The sequence below is a fragment of the Papaver somniferum genome, chromosome 1, assembly GCF_003573695.1.
Source record: "Papaver somniferum cultivar HN1 chromosome 1, ASM357369v1, whole genome shotgun sequence".
NCBI classification, from domain to species: Eukaryota; Viridiplantae; Streptophyta; class Magnoliopsida; order Ranunculales; family Papaveraceae; genus Papaver; species Papaver somniferum.
Genome location: NC_039358.1, coordinates 208,812,660 through 208,838,348, shown reverse-complemented (window position 1 = coordinate 208,838,348; position 25,689 = coordinate 208,812,660). Strand labels below are relative to the sequence as shown.

Sequence of the window (25,689 nt, the reverse complement as noted above, 5' to 3'; positions counted from 1 at the left end):
ACCATATCTTAACAAATAGGTCCTGGGGAATTAAAGGTAATTCTTCGTTAAACCCTATTGATGCTACGAACGGCTTTAGCTTCTAGGCGCGCAGACGAAGCTTAACTCGGCTGAACCAATCACTATCATCTTCTTCTCTCGCTTCATCTTTGGCTGCTCTATCGCCTCTTTCAAATTCATTCTTTCGTTGGCAGCTCAAGCTTGTTGTTCCGTCATCATCCACTGACGTAATAGTAGCAACCTATCTTCCCTGTTAATCTCCGACCCTAGCATAGCGGCATCACTGTTTCATGAAACTCTCAAGCTCAATCTCCTTGGCTTCATGATCTCAGTCACCAGCAACAAATATACCACCGTCTTCCATTCTCGTCTGCCAGCAACAGCTTCTCACTGATCAACTTCGCAGCTGCCAGCCAACACCCTTTTCATCCAAAGCTCGTCACCACTGCGCACCGGCTTTCTTCCCTGTTTTTCTTATCGAGCTCTACTGCCAATACCTCGAGTCCAGGACCCCTCTACAGTCTACATTATCCCATCGAGTTCTCCGTTATAGAAACAGCAGCTACTACTGCTAGCTTTTCCCATCTTTTTATCAACAGTTCTTTGTCCCTTCGTCGGCTTTACTCTTCACGAAGTGTGTCTTCGTTGGCTTTACCTTGCTGGTTCAGCTGCATCAACTTCGTCGTTTTATTTCGTTGAATTTACTTCGTGGGCAACGGCCTCGTGTCTTTTCCTCGTCGGTTTTACTTCGTAGGCAACGGCCTCGTCGGCTTTACTTCGTCGGATTTACCTCGTCGTCGGGTGTATTTACGCGAAAGAATAATAATTTGCTCCATCGGTGTTTGGATTTTATTCACCTTGTTGCCTCTTGCACTTTCATTCTCTTACTTCGCAGAGGTGAACAGATTGCTTACTCTGTTGTGAAAGACGTTCATCCATTCGTCGTTCGGTCTGGTCTTCACTCTGCTGTATCTCCTTTCATCTCCTACCTCTGTTTCGTCCCGGCTTTATCTCTTTGCTTCGTCCCGGCTTTATCTCTTTGCTTCACCAAGTTTATGCACCTGTAAATAATAGACAAAGGTAGAAGTTGAGTAAGGCTTATCCTCTCTCATTCATCCCTCATGGTTTTTTAGACAATTGATCGGCGAAGAATTGCGTTCTTCCTTGATTGACACAGTAGTTCTTCCTTCGTGTGTCCGCCTTGACGAGAATCACCCAAGAGAACCTTCACCGGAACTGTTGCCGAAGTTCAACTTCTGTTGTTTCTTGTTCATCGAGAATGGCGCTCTTTCACGAAGTGGTTCCACTACTGCCGCCATATTTATCATCCTTTTTCGTTTATAAATCCTCGGCTGAAGCTTGCAGCTAATCGACGAAGTAGTTCACTCTTTGAATGTTGTTGACGAACTGAACCTTTATCGTCTTACCTCGCTGAAACGTAATTGACCTCGTGCAAATATCATCTTCACGCCTGCATTCTTACTTCGTTGTTGTCAATTAATTCAACGAGCTAAATTCTCTTACGTACTCCTTGTGTCTCGCTTCCTCGTCCTTGACACTGCATACGAAGAGAACCATAGTACTCATCATACTTCGCTGCTAGTGCTTCTTCGTTTTTGGTCTTTGTTACTGTACAATAAGTAATCAAGGAAGGAATTAGATCTGCAATAATCAATAATCAGTGTTTTCAAAATCGATTAAATTAGTTTGGTAATCACAAATCCATAACTAAGACTTGTTTTGGATAAGTTTTCGAAAGGAGATCTGATTCTTTTGTATACCACTAAAGTTTATAAGAAAGCATTTTCGAAGTTCCTTTTATAAATCACCAGATCCAAAAGCAAACGATAATAAGAAAAGGGATTAATTATGAAGGAAGATTTTCTTCTTGATCTGCTGTTGACAGAGATCCCTTCGATCTTCTATTCCGCTGTTTTCTTCAAGTTTTGGTGAAATATGTTGTCGACGTAAATCTTCATCCAATCTTTCATTTCTGCCCCTCAATCTTTGAGATCCAGTGAGATATGTTGCCAAAAGTAACCAAACTACATTGGAACTCTCTTCAATCTACTAACACAGATCTCGTCCTGTTTCTGGCGCCAAAATAAAACTGCAGATTTTCCTACAAATTAGAAATGAATTTATAAATATAACCTTTACTTATGCTAAGATACTATGTTTATTATCCTGGAGAGGTTATACTACTTCGGCCTTCATTCGGCGCCACATGTCGAATATGGTATTTTGGTATGTATAGTACTTAAATAAATTAAGTTATTTTATGTTAGTAAATGTAAGAAAACATCAATGCATGCATGAACGTATTAACTAAGATAAAAACTCTTGCATGAGTATAAGACTATATAAGGGCCATGTATTGTTCGAGAAGACACCGTCAAATTACATGTTTTAATTTGTCAAACAAGAATTTCTTTTATAGTTATCATCTCTCGGGTGGATTCGTGGGAGTGACGGATAATTTTGTTTTAAGTTTGGCATTTGTAATTATCTGTTTAGTGCCACCGAAACTAGCCTCTAGTTCTTACTTTCATACGACAAATTACCAAAAGCTACCAAGGGCAAGCGGACTTATCTCTACAAAACCAGATAAAAGCGCGAGTCACTCTCACCAAAGTTTGGGATCTTCAAGCTGATCATCTGCAACAAAACATCCAATAACTAGTTGTCACTTGACCGAGTGGCTCCCTCAACATTTGTTGTTTGTTAAGGTTAATTCATTGCGGACACAGTGAACTGGCGCCAACGAATCAAGGATTTAGAGGGTGAAAATGACTAGTCACCTACATCTATGAGTACCGGGTGGCGCGAGTCTGTTGACTGTTTTCATGACTAACCTCATATGTGTATGTATGTTTCACTTTCATGGTTGCATGCATGTTCGACCTCCTCTTGATAGTACATGAGAAATCCAAAAAAATCAAATTAGGATTAACGAGATAATCCAACGGTAAATTGAAGAGCTGGGTATCAGAAGTCGGTTTTGGACAAAACCCAAATTTCCAACTGACAGATTGCCTTAGTTTTTGGGACAATACTAAGATAGGCATCAAAATTAACCATCTGAAAGTATTCTAAACCATAAGTCTCCAACTCTTTTGGAGTAATTTTCTCTCAACAATTCCTCTGATCTCCTTTGAATACTTCTTCGATTTTTCTCATTTCACGTGTCAACTATAATAAATTATATATCAGTGCTAACAAAAAAAAAAAATGGTGAATTTGCATGGAGCTTTCAACATTCTTTTCATTTTGGGAGTTGTTATTTCAACCCATATACACGTCGTAGCAGCGCAAGGAGTTTTCGACGTTACGGATCCGAAATATGGAGCAGTTGGTGATGGAGTAAAAGATGATACTCAGGTAAGTAATTCATCTTTTATTTTCTGATCGAAGAATTTATGATAATAATATAAATGGTTATTTGATTAACGACTAATATTTGATAATCAAGGCATTTACGAAAGCGTGGGCTGATACATGCGCAGCAACAGCAGGGATACCAAAATTGGTTGTTCCTAAAGGAAAGACATTTTTCGTCGGACCAACTTCATTTATGGGTCCTTGCAAAGCTAAAAATGTCACCTTTGAGGTATGTAAAAGACTGTTTAGTTGTGCATGGGACGAGATCAATGCGCTAATTCTTCATCTTCTATTTTTATTTTATTTTTTTTTCCGTTAAGCTTGGTGGAACAATTGTCGCGCCCGAAAACCCTGCAGCATGGAATAGTGCCAAGGGTGGTCCAGGAACATGGCTCGTATTCAACGGTGTGACTGGTCTTCTGGTAAATGGAGGTGGAGTTATCGATGGACGCGGGAAGGGTTGGTGGCAAAAGTCGTGCAGCAACACTAAACATCTAGGTGCACCAGGATGCACCAAGACACAACCGGCCGTAAGAATTCTATCAGTATACCAGACAAAAATATTCTTATTCTTCATTTTTGGAAGTTTTTTCTAATCAAAGTTAATGCGCACCGCATCTTCTGGCATTGCAGGCGATAAACTTTTGGGGGACAAGTGGTGGTCAATTCAGAGACATCACGGTTCAAAACAGTGGAATGTTTCATGTAACTCTCTTGAAATTAGAGGGTTTTGAAGCCTACAACATCAAGATTAACTCCCCTGAAGATAGCCCCAACACCGACGGTATTCATCTTCAAGATGTCAAACAGGTCACCATTGCTGACAGCCAGTTTAGGGGTGGTACGTAAATATACGCAGTTGTGGTGGATTCCAGAACTCATTTTTGTTTTTTAGAAACTTATAAACAACTTTCATTGATCAGGTGACGACTGCGTCTCGATTGGAGATCGAAGTTCATTTGTCTACGTCCGCAACTGCCATTGTGGACCTGGACATGGAGTAAGGTTAGTATTATGGGTATCCAAACAAAAAAAATGAAAGAATCTAGCTATAGACATCTAGATCAGATTGTAAATAAATCTCTAAATCAGTAGTCATGTCGAGCATTGCTGCCATGCATATGCAGTATTGGAAGCTTAGGGAAGAATGGAGCACAGGCAGATGTAGAGGAGATCCACGTTGAGAAGATTGAATTTGTCGGAACCATGTTTGGTGCTAGAATCAAGACTTACCAGGTATGTGTACTTACTTATCCGAGGGAATCGAAAAATATACCTTTCGTTTCTCGCTATATTTCTTTTCTGTGAGATTTAACCTCTGCAACTCTTGGTTCTTCAGGGTGGAAAAGGCTACTGCCGAAAAATTTCATATAAGAACAGCAATTTCACTAATGTGATGAATCCTATATTCATCGACCAATTCTACTGGTCCACGAATAAGAATGAGGTATGCAAAAATTCGAACGAACATATACTCTATAATTATTTTTATTCCTGTGGCATCCAATATGTACTGTTGATTTTTGTTTCAACAGGTGGGAAGCGCTGTGAGTATTAGCGACGTAACCTTCGAAGGTTTAACAGGAACAACGGATGTAAAAACACCAACAGCAATCTCTCTGAGTTGTAGTAAATTGATTCCTTGCAGCGGTATTAAAATCAGTAATGTCAACTTAACACCTGCAGTAGCTGGGACAAAGCTCACCTCTAATTGTAGTAATGCCAAAGGAACCATTCTTGGAAAAGTTGAACCAGCCGTAACTAGTCTGATTAGTTCAGCATAAGGATGTGGTGTTCAATGCCGAGCAATAAACTCTGGCTAAGAGTGTCAACAAAAAATTTGACGCATTTACAAGTAGGCAAGTGAAAGAGTGTAAATAAAGGTTAATGACCTTCAAAGGTTCTTTGAAAAACCCTTGAACCAAATGAAAGACTCATACGAATAGTAGTTATTCTTAACCATTGATTTCAATCAGGATTCATCAATCAATCAAGATATATATATATAATAATAAAACCTTCTAGTTTAGTTAGTTTGGGGGATGGATTCCAAACCCGGTCTCCTTTTTTTTCTGGATCTGTTATATTTATTGGGTTGAGGTACCTCTTTAAATACCTCTTTTCCAATGAATCTTTTCCTATTGACCGATGAAAAAAAAAGGTTAGTTACTTTGAGATTTTGCTTAGCTCATATTTATACTGTAAGCATATTCACTCATTTGTTGTTTCTGTACTTCCCCTTGACAGCATAAGTCTTGTAATTTTTACTCTTTTTCAACATTAAACTTGTCATTTATTTCTCAGAAGTTTCATTTTTGACCAATTGAGAGGTTATCGTAAGATGGCGCTGACATGAAAGGAAATCTGAAAGCATGAAGTGTCCCGTTATATTATGAGAAGCCAAGAAACTATACTAAGAAAAAAAATGAAGAGGAAACAAACGAAATGGAAGATTTAGAGACCAAGACGTATCTATACTTCATCATCCGTAAGATAATAGACTACAAATGAAATAACATAAACTACAGTCTACACAGATTAAAGTTTCGTTCCACCCGCTGCAACATCGATGCGGATTTGAGTACCTTATTCTTGGGATGTGTGCCCTAAACTTGTTTTTTTTTTGTTTCAACCGGCTAAACTTGGATTTAATAATACCATGTTGCAACAAAACACTTTTTTCACTTCTCTTTCTTTGCTTTTTCTTTTTTGAACAAAGTAGCCATATATTACATATATTACATCGAAAGATTTGTTACATCATGATTTATATGAGGGATTAACAAGTCGGGTGGATTAAACCATATTCCTGTTAGGATTTTCACGGATCGCCGAACCTTACTTCTGGGCCGACCACATAGCACCGATATTATCCTCACTTGACCACCTGTTGCAGCAGATGTGGGGTTTTAATCTAAAAGGCCTTGGTGCTATGTAAGGAGATGCCCAGGCTTATTAGACACCACATGTACTTCCTCTTATTCCACGTGGGACTATCCTAGCTATACATATGTGGTTTACATCGCGCCACATACTCCAACAATCTCCATCTTGGCGAGATTAAACCACCTCACCAATCCAATCATACTCCACCATATGATCACCGCCCGTATATGCTATCCATCGAACATGATTATTGACACTACGTGCCCTGGAACCCTAATCCACCTTGAGTTAATGGGAAGGCTAGCACTAACTCCACCTTGAGCACAACCTTTCCCACCATAGAACCCTGCTCCACCTGAGTTAATGGCGTGCGGCATTAACTCCACCTTGAGCGCCAGCTCTACCTTGGGCCCTGCCTGCTCCACCTTGAGTTTGACTCCACTTGCGCCCTAAACCGGGTGACATACACAACCACTTCTCCGTTCAGACAGTAGCCCCAACCATACACTCTGATACCAGTTGTCAGAATTTTCTTAGGGAACAATCACTGACAACCGCCGAAACGGATCTTGGGATATTATGATGAATAATAAGTAAACCAAGCACAAGCAACTATAATAATACGAGAAAGATAAATCAACTCACAAGACACAAGATTTATAGTGGTTCGACCAATACATACAACTTGTATATATTGTCTACGTCCATGTAGGATCAAAATCTCGCAACAATAATGCCTCAGCGAAATTATCAACAACACAACACAACAGCGTCGCAGAACAATTTCAGAAATGACATAATAAACGACGTCAGCTAAAATCATGAGAAAAATGTGATGATTTTGCGAAAATAAGAGAGTTTGCGAGATTAACATTTTTAAGGTTGCGAGAATGTCGCAAGACATATCCGAAAATAAAGGACAGATTAGCTGTCATCCACTATGTACTTCCCTATAAATAGTTGTTCAGTTGTAAAGGAAAAGGGGAGAGATCTTTTTCTAGGTGAGAAGCAAGTAAATAGGAGAGAGAAAATCTAGAGCAGTGGTTATTCTTGATTCCTTTATCTTTTCTTGTAAGATTGTTCAAAGATTCATCAATAAAATAAGATTGTTAATCTAAAATGAGCTGAATGTCAATAAAATCATATGAGGGGTGTAGTATAGGATTTCCTGCAACTATATAATGGCGCTAGAAACATGGAACATTGAAGATTATTCTAGAAAAATTGAAGATTCATATTGAGATTTGTGAAGATTTGGAGTGATATTAAGAATTTTACATAATTTCTTGCAATTCGTTAACATTGAAGAAATGGCTAGAAGAAGAAATATATCAGAACAACCAACTACTGTTAGAAGAAGCAAGAGAATTGTTGGAAGAGAAAGAAGTGAAATGGGAAAATCTACTAGAATGAGAAATAATGGAGAAAATCAAATTCAACCACCAGTTCAACAAACACTAGTACGAGGAAGGAATATAGATTATGATAGGGTGAGTATTCACACTTGGCAATCAAATTCCGCAGAAGAAGTAGAAGAAGAGCAGCAAACCAGAAACCATAGACAGGTAGAGTGAAATCAAGAGTCAGATGAAGGAATAATTCATGGAGATGAGGAAATTGGAGCGTTTGAAACGTTGAGACGAAGAATACATGAAGAAAGAAGATCTGAGGTAGAAGAACGTGCAAATCTAACAAGGCAAAATCACGAGGAAGGAAAATATGAGACTACAGAGTAGAAGATCGAGAAGTATTACAAAATCATATTCAAGATCGACTAGAAGAGAGATGAGGCGAAACTCACCCACAACTATTGCTGGAAACAATATTCAAGAAGAAATATCAAATCTTAATGAAGAATATCGCGAAAATAGAGAAAGAACTGATGATCGTTAGGTTCCACAAAATGAAACTTTTGATGATAGGAAAAATGCTAGAAATCAAGAGAATGGACAAAGTCATGGACGAAATGATCAAGATGGCGAAGGGAATCGAGAGGAAGGAAGGAGAATTTTACATGAGAGAGAAACTCACAGAAATCAAGAAACGATTGAAGAAGAAATTGAAAGACATTATGCTGAACAAGCACGTTTAATTTGCGAACGTGAAAGATTGAGAGCGGAAATGGAAGAACAAGAGCTTCAGGAGATAATTTGCCAGAACAATCACGACAATCGAGAAAGAAGGCGTACACAAAACCAGAATAACGGTAATACCAATGAAGAGTATGATAGAGTACAGAGGATGGCTGAAAGACATCGAATGGAATTAATAAGAAATGAACAAAATCATGAAGGGGAAAATGAGAGACATCATCATATGCGAATTCAAGATTGAGATGAAGAAGAGACTCACAGAAGAAGACGAGATGAGGATAATGAAGAACAAATGCAAAATTTCGCGAGAGAAGAAAGACTTGAACGCAGAAGAAGGGAGGCGAAATTAAAAAGACCAATGGATCAAAATTCAGGTGTAAATAAACAAATCTTGAAAGAATTAGAAGAAATGAGAGGAATGCTAAATAATAGAGGAGAAGTAGGCAGAAGACAATTGGATGAAGGTATAGAAGAAGCTGCGAAAACTCCATTTACAAGGGAAGTACAACTAGGAGGAATACCTCCGAAATGCAATTTTCCCGCATTAACCAGCATTTTTGATGGAACAACTTGTGCAATTCAACACATTAAAGCCTACGTGAGGTGTATGTTGCAATAGGAAAATCATGATGCCGTATTATGCAAATATTTTGCATCCAACTTAACAGGGGAGGCGTTAAAATGGTTCGAAGGTCTACCAAAGAATACAATAACATCCTTCAATCATTTGCAGACTACATTCCTGGGGCATATATAAGTAATAATTCTTCGCGACCTGGTATTGAAGACGTGTTTGGATTAAAACAAAGGATTGGCGAAAGTTTGAAGCACCTAACTAAAATATGGAGGACTATGTGTAGCGAAATGGCTTGCCGTGTGGATGAGAGATATCTTATCTTATTATTTATCAATGCTATATTTGCAACCAACCTATTGTACATCCAAATTTTCAGAGTCAAGAATACGATCACAATGACTGAATTACGAGAACTTCAAGAAAAATATATTGCTCTAGATGAAAGGCAAAATGAAATGGAATCATACCCAGTTGCGAACACCAGTTCACAAACAGCGAATGCAAGCTTATTACCCAAACTAATAAACACAGTGGAGAACACTTCGCAAGTACAACAAGAGAAGGTGACGGGTAACAATCAACAAAAACTGGTGGCTATAGGAAGCAGAGATCAAGAGGAGTATGAAAGAGAAAGAAATTTCTACAATCGTGGTGTAAATAACAAAATTCAAAGACTCGATCAGCCACAAGAAACTTATGGAGGTCAAAGACAAAACTATAATAGAGGACAAGGAGGTCACAAGGTAGTATGGGAAGAAATCAAGATGCCACCTCTAAATGCAAGTGTAGAGAAAATATGGGAAGCTATAATTTTGATGGAGAATATACCAACACCATGGAACATGGGAACGAAACCACCTCCAAACCACAGAAGTCATGAGTTTTGTTCTTATCATCATTTTCATGGACATACTACAAATGATCGTAGAAATGTAAAAAGAATTATTATGAGAATGATAGATCAAGGAAAACTAAACCACTTTTTGGTAGGGCACCCACAATCTCAACCATTGCCACCACCACCAGAGCATCACAAAGTAAACACGATGAAAAAGAAGGAAACATTCTTCATAGAAGTCGGTGCTAAAGCAAAGAATATATTCTGTCACTCTATCGTACATTCATACAAGACAATTGAAGATTTTCATGACAATGTTTTGAGTAGAGTGTTCGAAAGAGATAATGATGGAAGAGAAATTATGAATATTGAGAAAATCTCGCCACTAGAGGAATGGCAGAAACAAATTATTTCTTTTACCGCAGAAGAAATCCCCGAAGGTGAAGAGGTGCATGATAATCCATTGGTAGTAAAATTAGAAATTAATCCAAAACCGAAAGAAGATGACGATGATGAAGCTGAAGATTCATGGGAAATTAATAGGATTCTAATCGATACTGGAATCTCTGTGAACATCTTATTTTATCATACTTATAAAAATATGGGAGGAAGAGATGATGATCTTATACCATCAACATATAAGATATATGGTTTTAATGGTACTGCCAACAAGCCTAAAGGGGAGGTTACTAAGCGAATTCCATTGAAGGGAATATCTTCTGAAATCCCATTCTGTGTCGTTGATGTAGAATCACCCTACAATGCATTAATTGGTCGACCTTGGCTACATAGGATTCTAGGTGTAGCTTCAACTTTCGACCGGTGCATCAAATTTCCTCACCCCAGTGGTGTAGGAATCATAAAGGGAGATTGGGTTGAAGGAAAGAGGTGTTACGAAACTGAGGTGGAATCCTGTGAAGGAAGAGCAAACAAGAAGGCAAATTGGCGACAAAAAATCAAAGAGACACAAAGAAGTGATAAATTGATGGTGGATGCAATCGAACGAAAAGAATAAGAAATGTTGCGAAACTAATGCTAGCTCAGAACAAAAAATGATGAACATACCACTACCAAGGAAGCGGTAGCAGAAAATAACAAACAAGCAGAGGATGGCAAAGGTAATAAAAATAAGAAATGTATGAATGATTAATTTGTTGCGATACTCTCGCAATAAGTAAAATTCTCAAAAATACATTTTATTGAATGACAAAATTGAGATTGCGAAATGCAAATACGATATGATGATGTGCGAGAATCTCGCAGAGATAATGAATTTTACAGAAGACAATCATAAAACAATGACAAAAGAGAAAGGGGAGAACCTTTATGGCGTACACCCTAGTTCGCGAATACAATTTCGCAAGAGGAAAATGTAAGACCTAAAGTACGTCATATAAGGGGGTACCTGTTGCATGGCTCAGGGAAAGGCTACACCGCCACCGAAACCTGAGTCATGGAGATTTGGGGTCAATAAAGCCCATCCGGGAGAGGCACCTTGGATTCTCAGCTTAATCATATGACTTAGGTTGGGTGACTAAGGTAATAAAAACTCTCCCAAGGAGTGCAGAATCGGAGGCGTTTGAAGCGTACCTTGCCATTATTGACAAGTCTTAGCTTATACTGCACTCGGCCCGAAGAAAACCCCACTTAGGGTGCAGTCTCGTAACCATAAACCCTATAGGTAAAAGGGATAAGAGGCTGCGAAAACAACTGGTTGTTGTTAAGACCGGATGGGAGGAGCCAACCTTGTATGGTAGAAGTACGCCTCCTTGAAGGGGAAACCAGGGGGAAGATAAGGGCGGCACCCTCCACTAGGGAGCTGATAAGTGTCTTAAGACGCAAATGTCATGAGGATTTTTACTCGCAAGGGTATTAAGGCTTGTCATATTTGTGCGACAATCCTGAAGAGGCAATAATACAAAAGAAAAAGATAAGACGAGATCAATGGGTTTTCGCATGAAAGTGGAAGACGTCCTGCGATTTCGTCGCAAGACGGCAATGTCATGGGGCTTTATTTTCGCAAGAATATTTAGGCCTGTCATATTGTCGCAACATTCCTGATAATATTTTTGAATGATGTTGTAGTAATGAGGTTCAAACTCTCGGACTTGTGAAGATTAAATTTAAAGATTTAATAAAATTATATACAAAAATATTAACAAAGTGGGAGAGAGGTAACCAAGACACTAGATTCCACTATGACGCAAAATTGAATGATACATATTTCAAAACTCTAATTATCTTTTAAGACTCTTATTTCTTAATTCACAAATAATCTGGAAAATTATCAAAAATTAATTGTATCCTCTAAGCATAGATTATCTAAACAAAGCATAACCTATCTAATTGAATCACAACTAATGAAGAAATTTTTTGCAAACAATTAAAAACTCTGAAAAAGCAGTGATTGAGTGAATTATAAATTATAAATTAGAGAGAATAAATAATTACCAATTATTCATGCGTAAATAGCTTCCACATTGCCTTGGTTGTGAGAGAATTAACCGCTCATCATGTTGGAAAACCTCTCAAAGAATTTCATTGATGCTCAAAAATGGTTTACAAATAATGAGAATATGAGAAATACAATAAAACCGGGTTTGTAACAGTTATAAGTGTTACAAACCAGCTGTTACAGAATACAACAGACAGAAAGTGCTGTAAACACTGTGCTGCGACCCCCGCCTCTGTGTCGCTGACACTGTTGAAAAACTACTGTCTCTGGGAGTCTGTTCTTCGCGTTCTTCAGCACCAGCAGCAGCAGAAAACAGCAGCAGGAAGCTTGTTGTTCGTCTTGATTTCTCACTCCTCAGCCCTTCTAAAGCCCCCCAAACTCTCGACACCCCTTCTATGATAACTCAAGACCCTTTTTATACACCTACAACACAAGAAATCTCCTCCATAACTCGAGATAATCCTCTCTTTACTCGGGTGATAAAAAATATTTTCGGGAAGATTTTCTTCCCTGTTTTATGATTTTCACGCGTTCTCAGCTGTGTTTCTTTCCTTTTATACCTTATTCACGCTCCATAATATTGATTAAGTCTTCCAATCACAAGCAATACACGTTTAAACTCGTGTAAGTTTGTGTTTATCCTCCAACTCACTGTTTGGATTAAACCAAGTTATCCAGCCAAATTTGATCGAAACAAACACCCATACTAGCTTTTCTATGACATATCACATCTACCCATGAAGTTTCAGCGATTGAATCGCACAAAAACTCCTCCAAAATCCGATCAAAAAATCTTCTTGTGAAAAGAAATATTTTCCCGCCAAAATATTTTTTTGAATTTGTGAAGAAGGTCACCCCTTATCCAGTGGTCGCCCCTTATCCATTACTGGAGTCCGAATAACACATGTCCTTTGGGGTGCCTTAAGTAATTTTTCTGGGGTGTTTCCAGCATTTTTTCTGGGTTCCTCCGGCGCATTTCTGGGGAGTTTGTAGTCTCTATCCTGGGGTGTAAAACACCACTTTTCGAGCCAATTTCGCCTAAGAGCTTATTTTTCCCAAAACATCTACAAAAACATAAAATAACACAATAAGTATTTAGTCGAGTCTAACAATACAGAACATTGAGAACAAAATAGACACATAAATGCGTCTATCAAATACCCCCAAACTTATTATTTGCTAGTCCTCGAGCAAAACTAAAAAATAAAACTGAGTTAATCTCGGGAGGGTTTACCAGAGGTGTACCCACAAAACCATTATTTCTAATTGGTCACAAGTATCCAAAGAGCTACGAGGACATACATATTCTCAACCTATCTCCAAGTAACTAGAATGCCAGAGAAATTAAAGGTGTCAGCTCTAAAGCTGACTGAAGAAAAGGGGAGACACATCCGCAACACTGCTAGATAAAGAGATATCCGCTACACAGCTAGATAAACATTGTAAGATGTGTCCGCTGTTTTACAGCTGGATAAGATTAGGAGAGAGATAAAGATGAGAGGGATATCTGCTACATAGCTGGACTAATTACGTGTGATGAGTTAAACCAGTGCTAGAAAGATCTTGTACCAGATTGAAAGAGGACTAACAAAGCAACCAAATGTATCTTTCTTAGACTCTCTCATAGTGCTCAGTAGAAACAACGTCTTCTTCGGTCTTCAACTGTTGATGATAAACTATCGAACCTCATAGAACCTTGACAATTAACTCTTCTCTTCGATTTCTTCCTTGACTTATAAATTTCTACTTCCCTTTGGCCTTATTGAACAAAACGTAACGATGATTTTTTTCATTTTTCATTTTTTTTGATTTGTTTTTTTTTTCAATTTTTTTTTTTTTGGAAACAAAAATTACAAGACAACAATTTACATGGCCATGAGATAAGGACTTTCAAAACTTGGATCTTAGCAACTTGTGATGTCTTGGTATCATGGATTCTAACAACTTATATCATTTGCTCTTATAACTTCAACTTTGATTTTTGAATTATTCTCTTCTATTGTTGCTTCTAAACCTAAAACGTCTTCAATTTTCTTCATAGATTTTGATGTCGCTCTGCTTGTTGATGATGATAAGTTTCTACTGAGAGAGAGTCGCAATTCAGTAACTAAGACTACATTGTGAGGTTGCTTTGTCTTTCTGGCATTTCCTAACCTACTTGCCTTTCCATCATGTATGGTTAGGTCCATCACGGTTACCCTCTAAAAGGAACAAGTTCTATCCTGAATTTCAACGATCTCAATGTCTTTTTCTCTAATGTCTCAAAAGGTTGTTATCCCTAGCATTCCAATTTCTATCTTTTCGGTGAGAAACAATATGTAAACTTAGCTAACCGGATACCATGTGACGCTAGAAGTTTCAAAAGTGCAACTAAAAAGTTCTTCCCCACCCCCAAACTTAAATCTAACATTGTCCTCGATGTTCTAAAGATAAAATTAAAAGCATGAACAAAGAGAAACTGTTACCACTTGAAGAAAAAGAGTTAAGGAAAGATATTACCATGTTTCATGAGCATGGGTTACCTCCAAAGAAGTGCTAAGTTTAAAGTCTTCAGCCATACTTAGGAAAGGATTAGTCAACTCGAACCGTATAACAGTAGCCGAAATAATTGTGGGTCTTCAAAACCAAATAGAGCTGACCAAAGGAAACTGCAGTAAACCAAGAAAATGAACAAGACTAGCATGCCCTTACCTAGTTTCCTGATTAAGACAACTACATCTAATTGTGGTTCAGGTTCAGGTTATATAAAAGGGTATAAATATATTTCTTTAGGCTGCAACTCCTCAAAAGTGAGATACGAATTATTAGTTCCCAGAGTCTGTAAAAACTCAAATAAAAATTTAGAAGCACATAATAATAACCTAAATAATTGAGGATCCTCTAAGTCAATCAGGTTTGACTTACAAAATTGACCACAGTGAGGGTAGTAGTCATTCTTAAGAAAATGTGTTGATTCTAATTTCCTAAAGCATTTAGGTTTAGTCTCACAACTAAATATTCGACACATTTGAAATATAAACGTTCCCACATTTGGAAGAAAACTATTTGGTGGGAAAACAAAGTCAATAAGGGTATCATAGCCTGGGCAAGCCACATCAACCGGAGGATGGGTTTCTAATGACTGAACTTCTTTCTGGATATTATTATGTTCGGGAAAACGTGTGTGGAGATAATCTTGTACGATGGTTGAGGCACAAATGTCAAGCCCTACACGAGGGAACTTTCTAAGAGTTAAAGGTAAAGCACATGGAGAATGATAATCACCCCCAAACTTAGAGTTTTGGGTGTCTCTAGGTAGACTAACTACAATTTCCCTAATTTCTTGATCATCGGAATCCTGAAAATGGTAAATTGCTTCTGTTAGGTTATACTCAGGTGATGCATCCTCACTCATATTTAAAATCTCTACGAGTTCATCTTCTTCGTCTAAGACTATTGTTTCTAAATCGCTAGACTCTAAAACATTATTCTCAGAATAAACTCGTTCCTCTAAATCATTATCGGCTTTGTAAACAAGAAATACTACATCGTCTAAAACGAGGGTATCTCTAGTCAAATCCTCGTCCTTTTGAATAGGTGAATAATTATTCAAATTATTTGGATTTGAAATAGAAATAATATTATCATTGTAAAGATCAATTGGAGTATCCATTTCCTGATCACTATTTGATTAAAGATTTTTTGTGGGTTGTAGTAATGAGGTTCAAACTCTCGGACTTGTGAAGATTAAATTTAAAGATTTGATAAAATTATATATACAAAAATATTAACAATGGGTGCGAGAGGTAACCAAGACACTAGATTCCACTATTATGCAAAATTGAATGATAAATATTTCAAAACTCTATTCAATTCTTAAGTCCTCTTTTATCTTTAATTCACTATCAATCATACAGATTCTCAAACATTATTTGTAAACCTTAAGCATAGATTATCAAGAGATTAAACCAAGCATAACCTATCAAAATGAATAACAAATAATTAAGACAATTATTCAAACAATTTAAAACTCTGCAAAAGCAGCGATTAGGTGAATTATATAATTAAATGAGATAGTTACCCATTTATGTTGCGTGAATAGCTTCCTCCATTGCCTTGGTTACGAGGGAATTAGCTCATCATAGTATAAATGCTCTCAAAATAATTTATTATGGCTCAAAAATGATTTACAAATGATGAGAAGAAGAGAAAATGGTGTAAAACTGTAATCTGCGACGCACAAAAAGCGTCACAGAATGAACGATAAAAGAGAAGTGCTGCTGCTGTTTAGACTGCGCTGCGACCCACAGGTGTGCGTCTTAGACACTGTTCATAAACGACTGTCCTTGCGAGTCCGTTCTTCGTGTTCTTGGTGTTCTTCATCATCAACAGCAGCAGCAACAGAGTTTCATCAACTCTTGATTTCTGCTTCTCTGGACCTCCTCTCGACCCCAAACTCTCGACACCCCTTCTGCTCAACCCCAGCAACCTATTTATAGCCAACATACCCATCGAATATCGCTCATTCACTCCATATAATTCTCCATTACTCGGAAAATATTTTTCCATTTTCTTCACTGTCAGCCGAGATATGATCTTCTCCATCCCCTCTGCCTGCGCATATGAGCTGTAATACTTCCATAGTTGCATAAACACTTAAGAAGATCATATATCTTCCCCATTTAGTCCACAAAACTTCCCAAAAATTCCTCTCACAGAGAACTCGAGCGTATCTTCCCTGTTTAACTCTCGATTGAAAGTTAGCGGATTCTAGCCAAATTTAACTCATTCCAACGCTCAGAATAATCTTGTTATACTCAATAGATATGACCCAATTAATTCCAGCCATTTAGTTTATCCAAAAATCCATCGAAAATCAATTTGAAAATCTGTCAGGGAGAGAATATATTTTCCCGCCAAAAATGAAATTTGAATTATGAGAAGAAAAGTGTCCTCCCCCTAATCCTGTATGGGTGTCCCTTTAGCAATTGGGGTGGAAATAGTAATTTTTGGGTGGAAATAGTAATTTTTCTGGGTTCCTCCGGTACATTTCTGGGACGCTTCCGGTGCTTTTCTGAGGTGCCACCGGTACATTATCCTGGGGTGTAAAACACTACTTTTCGAGCTCATTTCGCCGCAAAGGCTTATTTCTCTAAAAATATCCACAAAATAACACAATAAGTACTTAATCGAGTCTAACAATACAGAAAATTGAGAACAAAATAGACACATAAATGCGTCTATCAAATACCCCCAAACTTATTATTTGCTAGTCCTCGAGCAAAAATAAAAAAATAAAACCGAGTTAATCTCGGGAGGGCTTACAAGAGATATACCCACAAAACCTTAATATTCCAGACCCTAGCTATCTACAACGAACCTTGGAAGGCACTAAAGAATCTCCTTGGTTGGCATACTTATTGACTACAAGAGGAAGTACCCTGATGCGAAATTCCAATTGATGTACACGAGTTTGCACTCAAGCATACTAAAATTCATATATAAGTGACAGAGCTCTACTCAGATAGTTGCACTATGGACATCATATTCGGAGTCAAACTAATCACATGGAAAGATTAAGAGATGGATATAGAAAAACATAGATGGTTTTGATGTTTACTAAGTGAACGGCGTTTCCCATATCTGTCTGAAGGCCACTGCCAGAATGAACCTATCCTAATGGACTGAGATACCGGTCTGACTAATATCAACACAACTGGCATATACAAGGGAACCAGTGGTCAATAACTTAAATCTAGATCAAAAAACTGGCAAATACAAGGGAACCAGCAGTTGACTACACAGAACAATAACCATTTTTTTTTTAACTTAACGGCATGAATAGATCTTTTTGATCCAAGCGCATGCTTCTTGTCAGCAGATTCCACGCTTGCTTAGGCGACGGAAACAGGGAGAACACACGCATATTGCTATCCAAGTGTTAATACTTATTCCGATTGGTCTAACTGGTCCGGTCTTTTTTTTTTTTTAGTAACTCAGTCACTCTAATTCACCCTAGCAGTGGTAACAACTTGAATCGTGTACCCCACCTAATCACTTAGAGTACATAGTTTAAAAACAAAATAAAATAAAAATAGAAGTGAAAAGGACTCAACGAGATATGGTGAAACTATCATGTTATTTCTAACACCTGAGCTCTGTGCTTTTATGAATAGACTCTTTAGATGTTTCCATCTAATCAGATTGGTTCCTCAACTCCTACAACCAAAATGCTTCCATCCATTTAGATTGGTTAGTGCCATCCTAAATACGCATAAATTTCTAGGCTCTGGAGTTTATTTATTGCAACTAAAAAGTTTCTCCCATACCCCCAAACTTAAATCTAACATTGTCCTCAATATTCTAAAGATAAAATTAAAAGCACTAACAAGGAGAAACTGTTACCATTTGAAGCAAAAGAGTTAAGGAAAGATATTACCGTGTTGCATGAGATTGGGTTACCTCCCAAGAAATGCTAAGTTTAAAGTCTTCAGCCAGACTTAGGAAAGGATTAGTCAACTCGAACCATAAAGTAACAGTCGAAATAACTGTGGGTCTTCAAAACTAAATAGAGCTGACCAAAGGAAACTGCAATGAAGTAAGAAAGTGGACAAGAATAGCATGCCCTTACCTAGTTTCCTGAAAACTATCGCTAATTGCGGTTCAGGTTCTATGAAAGCGTCTAAATAGAATATTTTCATTGGCTGTGTTTCTTCATAGATGGGATCTGAATCACTAGGTCTTAGAGTCTGTAAAAACTCAAATACGAACTTAGAATCACGAAGGAATAACCTAAATAATTGCGGATCCTCTAAGTCAATCAGATATGACTTACATAGTTGACCACAGTGAGAGTAGTGGTCATTCTTAGGAAAATGTGTCGATTCTATTAACCTAAAGTACTTAGGCTTAGTCTCAGAACTTAATATTCGACTCATTTGAAACGTTCCCACAGTTGGAAGAAAACTATTTGGTGGGAAAACAAAGTCAATCTGGGTATCATAGCCTGGGCAAACCACATCAACCAGAGGATGGGTTTCTAATAACTGAACTCCTTCATGGACATCATTAGGCTCGGGAAAACGAGTATGAAGGTAATCTTGTAAAATGGTCGAGGCACAGATATCAAGTCCTAAGTGTGGGGACTTTCTGAGAGTTAAAGGTAAGGCACTAGGGAAGTGATAATCACCCCCAAACTTAGAGTTTTCAGTGTCTCTAGATAGACCTCTAATTATTTCTTGAATTTCCGTATATTCAGAGTCCTTAAAATATTCAAGAGATTCTTCTAAGTTATTATCAGGTAGTGCATCTTTACTCATCTCTACGAGTCTATCTTCTTCTTCCAAGACTATTGTTTCTTAGTCGCTAGACTCTAAAACAGTATTTTCGAAATGAACCTGTTCCTCTAAACCACTATCGGCTTCGTAATCAAAAGGAAAATCTACATCGTCTAAAACGGTGTTATCCCTAATCAAATCCTCGTCCTTTTGAATAGGTGAATAATCATAAAAATTATTTGGATTTGAACTAGAAATAATATAATCACTATACAGCTCAATTGGATTACTAGACTCCTGATCACTATGCCTACATATTTCAGATTCTTCATTACTTCTATCCTCATCATCATAGTACGAAGATGATTGAACCTTATCTAAATAAGTAGTGTCTTTTATTCTAACCTCGTCCTCTAAATTAGGCAAATATTCACTATTTACATCAAGGGTAAAATTGGAAACACTATTTTGGAATGTAAGATTATTTCGAGCAAGTCTTTCGTTCGTATCAGCCATCAGCTTGAGGGATTCCTCTATAGAAAGTTCACTCATTATTGTAGTTCTTTCGTCTAGAATTACACTATTCATCTCAGCTAACTTACGCGTCGACTCAGCTAACTCCCTGAGGGACTCTTCTAAAGGAGGAATAGGAACAGGGGGATCATAAAAAGGACTACTTTTCAATAGTTTGATTGTATCCTCTAGAGACGAAGAACTAGTACTATAATCTTCTTGCTCGTAAGACTGATGCATGTGTGGATAGTAATTGGGCTCACCAGGGTATGACCCATATCCTTCCAAATGATGGCGTTCCCAACCACTATTCCCAACATGGTCATAGAAAGGATGATGTCCATATTCAAATTCAGGTCGATATTCATTGTATTGGCTTCTATCATACCATCTCGACATTCTTAAATGCAAGGGAATTCTACACAACCACAAACAAGGCCGACTCGACTCCACCAAATCAAACCTAAAGATTTCTAGCAAACAAAAAGCATGATGGCTCCACTTAGATTGTTTTCTAGACCAGCTTCTATTCCTTCGAAAAGGAATTCGTTACAATTTGAGCACACCCCTCTGGAATCAATCCGAGCTAATGTAAGTTGAACCGAGGCGAGGGAAGCTTAGTAGAGCTTTGATACCCAAGGCCTCACCGCATTAGAAGGCGGCGCAGTCACGCATTCAACTCACAGAAACCATCATGAACTTTGAAGTGTGCTTAAAGAGGAACCAATATTTTTCGAACGTGTTTTCTATTAAGCTCGTTACCCTATAGGTCTCGTTCTATTCCAAATTTTAAATCTTGGGTTCGCGTTAGGTTTCGTTTTCCTAAGGAGGGCAAGAAGGGAGCAGTGATGAAATCCGAACCCTTATCTTGTATTGGCCAGGCCTTGCCCTTTACTAGGAATTTAAAAACGTTCCAAATTCGTCCTCAATCAATGAATCACCTTAAGGAATACAGTAACTCGCTTACAGGAGATTCGCGAGTGTTTCGATGGACTTAGCTCCCGTACCATACGGGGGATGAACCGTTGAAGTCGACTCGGGCCACGACTCCTATGTCATGTACGAACCCGAGGGGCCGAGACGATATAGTAATCGTCGTCCTTCCCTGCACACAGTTTATATAAATTTTTTTTTTTAATAATACCCTTCCGTAGGGTAAAATAAATAAATAAAGTACAATTGTTTAAAGTCCAAAGTCCAAAATAAATAAATAAAAATTACAGTTTTCCCCACACACTCTAAAAAAAATTAAAAAAAAAATTAAATCCTAAAATTGTCCTTTTTTTCTTCTCTTTTCGCTTTAAGCTTTTTCCTCTCCAAGTCCTTAGTGCTCCACTTCGAACCTGTAATACAATGACACAACCAAAGAGACGTAAAAAAGAACAAATGGAATAATAAAAAAAATAATAAAAAAAAAAACCTAAAAATTCTACCTAAGCACAAATCCGCGTCGGCGGCGCCAAAATGATTAAAGATTTTTTGTGGGTTGTAGTAATGAGGTTCAAACTCTCGGACTTGTGAAGATTAAATTTAAAGATTTGATAAAATTATATATACAAAAATATTAACAATGGGTGCGAGAGGTAACCAAGACACTAGATTCCACTATTATGAAAAATTGAATGATAAATATTTCAAAACTCTATTCAATTCTTAAGTCCTCTTTTATCTTTAATTCACTATCAATCATACAGATTCTCAAACATTATTTGTAAACCTTAAGCATAGATTATCAAGAGATTAAACCAAGCATAACCTATCAAACTGAATAACAAATAATTAAGACAATCATTCAAACAATTTAAAACTCTGCAAAAGCAGCGATTAGGTGAATTATATAATTAAATGAAATAGTTACCAATTTATGTTGCGTGAATAGCTTCCTCCATTGCCTTGGTTACGAGGGAATTAGCTCATCATAGTATAAACGCTCTCAAAATAATTTATTATGGCTCAAAAATGATTTACAAATGATGAGAAGAAGAGAAAATGGTGTAAAACTGTAATCTGCGACGCACAAAAAGCGTCACAGAATGAACGATAAAAGAGAAGTGCTGCTGCTGTTTAGACTGCGCTGCGACCCACGGGTGTGCGTCTTAGACACTGTTCATAAACGACTGTCCTTGCGAGTCCGTTCTTCGTGTTCTTGGTGTTCTTCATCATCATCATCAGCAGCAGCAGCAACAGAGTTTCATCAACTCTTGATTTCTGCTTCTCTGGACCTCCTCTCGACCCCAAACTATCGACACCCCCTCTGCTCAACCCCAGCAACCTATTTATAGCCAACATACCCATCGAATCTCGCTCATTCACTCCATATAATTCTCCATTACTCGGAAAATATTTTTTTCCATTTTCTTCACTGTCAGCCGAGATATGATCTTCTCCATCCCCTCTGCCTGCGCATATGAGCTGTAATACTTCCATAGTTGCATAAACACTTAAGAAGATCAGATATCTTCCCCATTTAGTCCACAAAACTTCCCAAAAATTCCTCTCACAGAGAACTCGAGCGTGTCTTCCCTGTTTAACTCTCGATTGAAAGTTAGCGGATTCTAGCCAAATTTAACTCATTCCAACGCTCAAAATAATCTTGTTATACTCAATAGATATGACCCAATTAATTCCAGCCATTTAGTTTCTCCACAAATCCATCGAAAATCAATTTGAAAATCTTCCAGGGAGAGAATATATTTTCCCGCCAAAAATGAAATTTGAATTATGAGAAGAAAAGTGTCCTCCCCCTAATCCTGTACGGGTGTCCCTTTAGCAATTGGGGTGGAAATAGTAATTTTTCTGGGTTCCTCCGGTACATTTCTGGGACGCTTCCGGAGCATTTCTGAGGTGCCACCGGTACATTATCCTGGGGTGTAAAACACTACTTTTCGAGCTCATTTCGCCGCAAAGGCTTATTTCTCTAAAAACATCTACAAAAACACAAAATAACACAATAAGTATTTAATCGAGTCTAACAATACAGAAAATTGAGAACAAAATAGACACATAAATGCGTCTATCACTATTCCTACAAAAGTATGATTCTCCATCAACACTATCCTCATCATAATAAAATGAAAAAGATCGAACCTCATCAAAACAAGTAGTGCTACCAATTCCAACCTTGCTATCTTGATTATGTAAATACTCCCTCTGTTCTAAAATTTTAGTCCGCTTTGACTAAGTCAATATATTAAGGAGACCAAAGGAATATACAAAACTACCCCTATTAAATAAATATATGACGCATGTAAGAAAAATACATGTTTGGAAATGTTATAAAAGAAGATAAAAATAAAAATTTGTATGCATTGATTATAAGACGAATTGTTAAAAAAATTTCCCTCCAACTGATTTTAGTTTCCCGCCGTGACACTTGAGAGAACAAACCACTGGCGAGTTTAGAGGGAAAACAAAAAAATTCATTCGAGAGGGAAAACAGATTGAAAAGTGAATATCTAGTTTATTTCCTTTTCGTATATACGCTTACCATGAAATTTTAGATTTGTCATAAATTTTTTTGATCCTCTCTTATGTATATATATCCCTGTTAACCATCCCTAATCCATCAAAATCTTCCCGCTCACAACATTACGGTAAAGTTACCGAATCAAAATCAAAACGAGTAAAATTTTAGAACTGAAGTTTTGGAGGGAACTCTAAAATTTTGGAATTGAAATTCACTTCAAAATTGCATTCATAGATTATTTCCTCTTCTGTGTATATGCTCACCATGGAAACTTAAAATTTTCCTTTGAATTCCTTTGATCCTCTCCATTGTTTATATACCTGTGTGGGTCACCACAAATCAGTCAAACCCTTCCTAACTAGTACAAATCTCTCTCAATCTCCTTATAATCTTCATACCTTCAATATCAGATTCAGCTAAGGACTGGATAATGGAATCCCCAAAGAAAAAAAATCTTTCCAACACTCAACGACAAGCCATTTATGAGACGCTTCTCAAATAAAGTGCCAATGGAAAAATCAAGCACGGTTCAGGAGTTGAGATTGCTGCTAAGTTTTCTGTAAGCACAAGAACTATCCGTAGAATCTGGCAACAAGCAAAATCTGGAATGACCAATGGCTCTTTGGTTGATGTATCTCATAGCCTAACTGGACGAGCTGGCCGTAAACGAATTGAAATTGATCCAACCATGATATCTTCGATACCTTTACGACTGCGCACAAACATTCGAGTAATGGAAAGTGCGGCGAATATGTCTAAGTCAACGATTCATAAAAGAATCAAAGAAGGTGCCATACGACCACACTCAAAAACCTTGAAGCCAGCGTTAACCGATGACAATAAAAAGGCAAGGCTTCTATTTTCTCTATCAATGCTCGAAGATTATTGTTTTGCTAATAAACCTATTTTCAAAAGCATGTATAATTACGTTCATATTGACGAAAAGTGGTTCTATATGACCAAGGAGTCGCAAAAGTATTATCTTCTCCCAAAAGAAGATGAACCTTTGCGCAGTTGTAAGAGTAAACGTTTTATTACCAAGGTCATGTTTTTAGCAGTGGTTGCTCGTCCTAGGTATGATTCTGCTAACAATGAAGAATTTTCTGGAAAGATAGGAATTTTTTCTTTCACTTTCCAAGAGCCTGCACAACGCAATAGTAAGAATCGTACTGCTGGTACTATGGAAACAAAAGCAATTTTGTCTGTTACCAAAGATGTCATTTGTTTGTGTCTGATTAACAAGGTTTTTCCAGCAATCCGAAGCAAATGGCCACGCAGTAGTAACATGGAGCCTATATTTATTCAACAGGACAATGCCAAACCACACATAAACCCAAATGATCAAGAGTTTCTTGAAGATGCTTCCAAAGATGGATTCGATATCCGCTTGTCTTTCCAACCACCAAACAGTCCAGATTTTAATGTTTTAGATCTTGGTTATTTTCGGGCAATTCAATCACTACAGTATCGGTATGCGCCCAGCACAATTGATGAATTAGTTCAAGTTGTGCAAGAGTCTTTTGAAAATTTATCTTCTGAAAACCTTAATTACGTTTTCCTGACGTTTTAAGGTTGCATGATAGAAAGTATGAAACAGTTGGGAGGAAATAATTATAAGGTGCCGCAAATGGCGAAAGACAGATTGGCGAGAAATGGTAATCTACCCATTCAACTTGAGTGTGATTCCGCATTAATAGATAGTGTTCGAAACTACCTCAATCACCTCAATCAGTAAACTCGGTCTGCAGTAGTAGGTAATTAGTGTTTAGTTTGCTTTTGTCATGCTTTAATTTTCGTTTGGTTCCTAGGGTACTTTGATCATGTTTCAGTTTTTATTTGGTTCATTAGCAGTTAGTCTATCTATGCTTGTGCATGAACTGATTGGTTCAATAAAGTTTCTTATCTAGTACTTCCTCCTTGTAACTCAATGCTTGTATCTTTTTTTAATTTCTTGTTTGATTTTATTGCTAGAAGTAACTATGAAAGTTGCAGTCATTACAACTACGGCTAATACTCTATGAGTATTTTATTTTGTGTACTGTACTTTACTTGGTGCACTGAAGCAGAACGATTATGTATGCCATGGGTCCAATGCATATTTGTGCACATGGAATGTCTGAGTAATCTATAGTTATCTCTTAACCCAAATTCAGCTGCATTTACTAAGAATCCATCACAGTTCAACAACAATTTGATAGTCCTAAATTTTGTAGTACTACTAGAG

General features: G+C 37.5%; 2 protein-coding genes across 2 annotated transcripts; both read left to right on the top strand.

Moving 5' to 3' along the window:
• The first annotated feature begins 3,177 nt into the window (after positions 1-3,177).
• On the top strand, positions 3,178-5,659 carry LOC113336059 (polygalacturonase-like). The gene is made up of 8 exons (XM_026582052.1): positions 3,178-3,381; positions 3,473-3,610; positions 3,702-3,911; positions 4,015-4,222; positions 4,305-4,386; positions 4,509-4,617; positions 4,721-4,828; positions 4,917-5,659. Exons 1-8 carry the CDS (start codon positions 3,232-3,234, stop codon positions 5,163-5,165), a joined length of 1,254 nt encoding a protein of 417 aa, XP_026437837.1. The 5' UTR covers positions 3,178-3,231; the 3' UTR covers positions 5,166-5,659.
• An 18,413-nt stretch (positions 5,660-24,072) lies between these two features.
• On the top strand, positions 24,073-25,035 carry LOC113359240. The gene has a single exon (XM_026602911.1). The coding sequence runs from the start codon at positions 24,073-24,075 to the stop codon at positions 25,033-25,035; it is 963 nt and encodes a 320-aa protein (XP_026458696.1).
• The last annotated feature ends 654 nt before the right edge of the window (positions 25,036-25,689 follow it).

Bases quoted from the DNA above. Each gene is read 5' to 3' on its own strand.
- LOC113336059 (XM_026582052.1), top strand. From the start codon at position 3,232: ATGGTGAATTTGCATGGAGCTTTCAACATTCTTTTCATTTTGGGAGTT. The intron at 4,618-4,720 runs GTATGTGTACTT...TTGGTTCTTCAG, and splicing joins CTAGAATCAAGACTTACCAG to GGTGGAAAAGGCTACTGCCG. The intron at 4,829-4,916 runs GTATGCAAAAAT...TTGTTTCAACAG, and splicing joins GGTCCACGAATAAGAATGAG to GTGGGAAGCGCTGTGAGTAT.
- LOC113359240 (XM_026602911.1), top strand. From the start codon at position 24,073: ATGACCAATGGCTCTTTGGTTGATGTATCTCATAGCCTAACTGGACGA.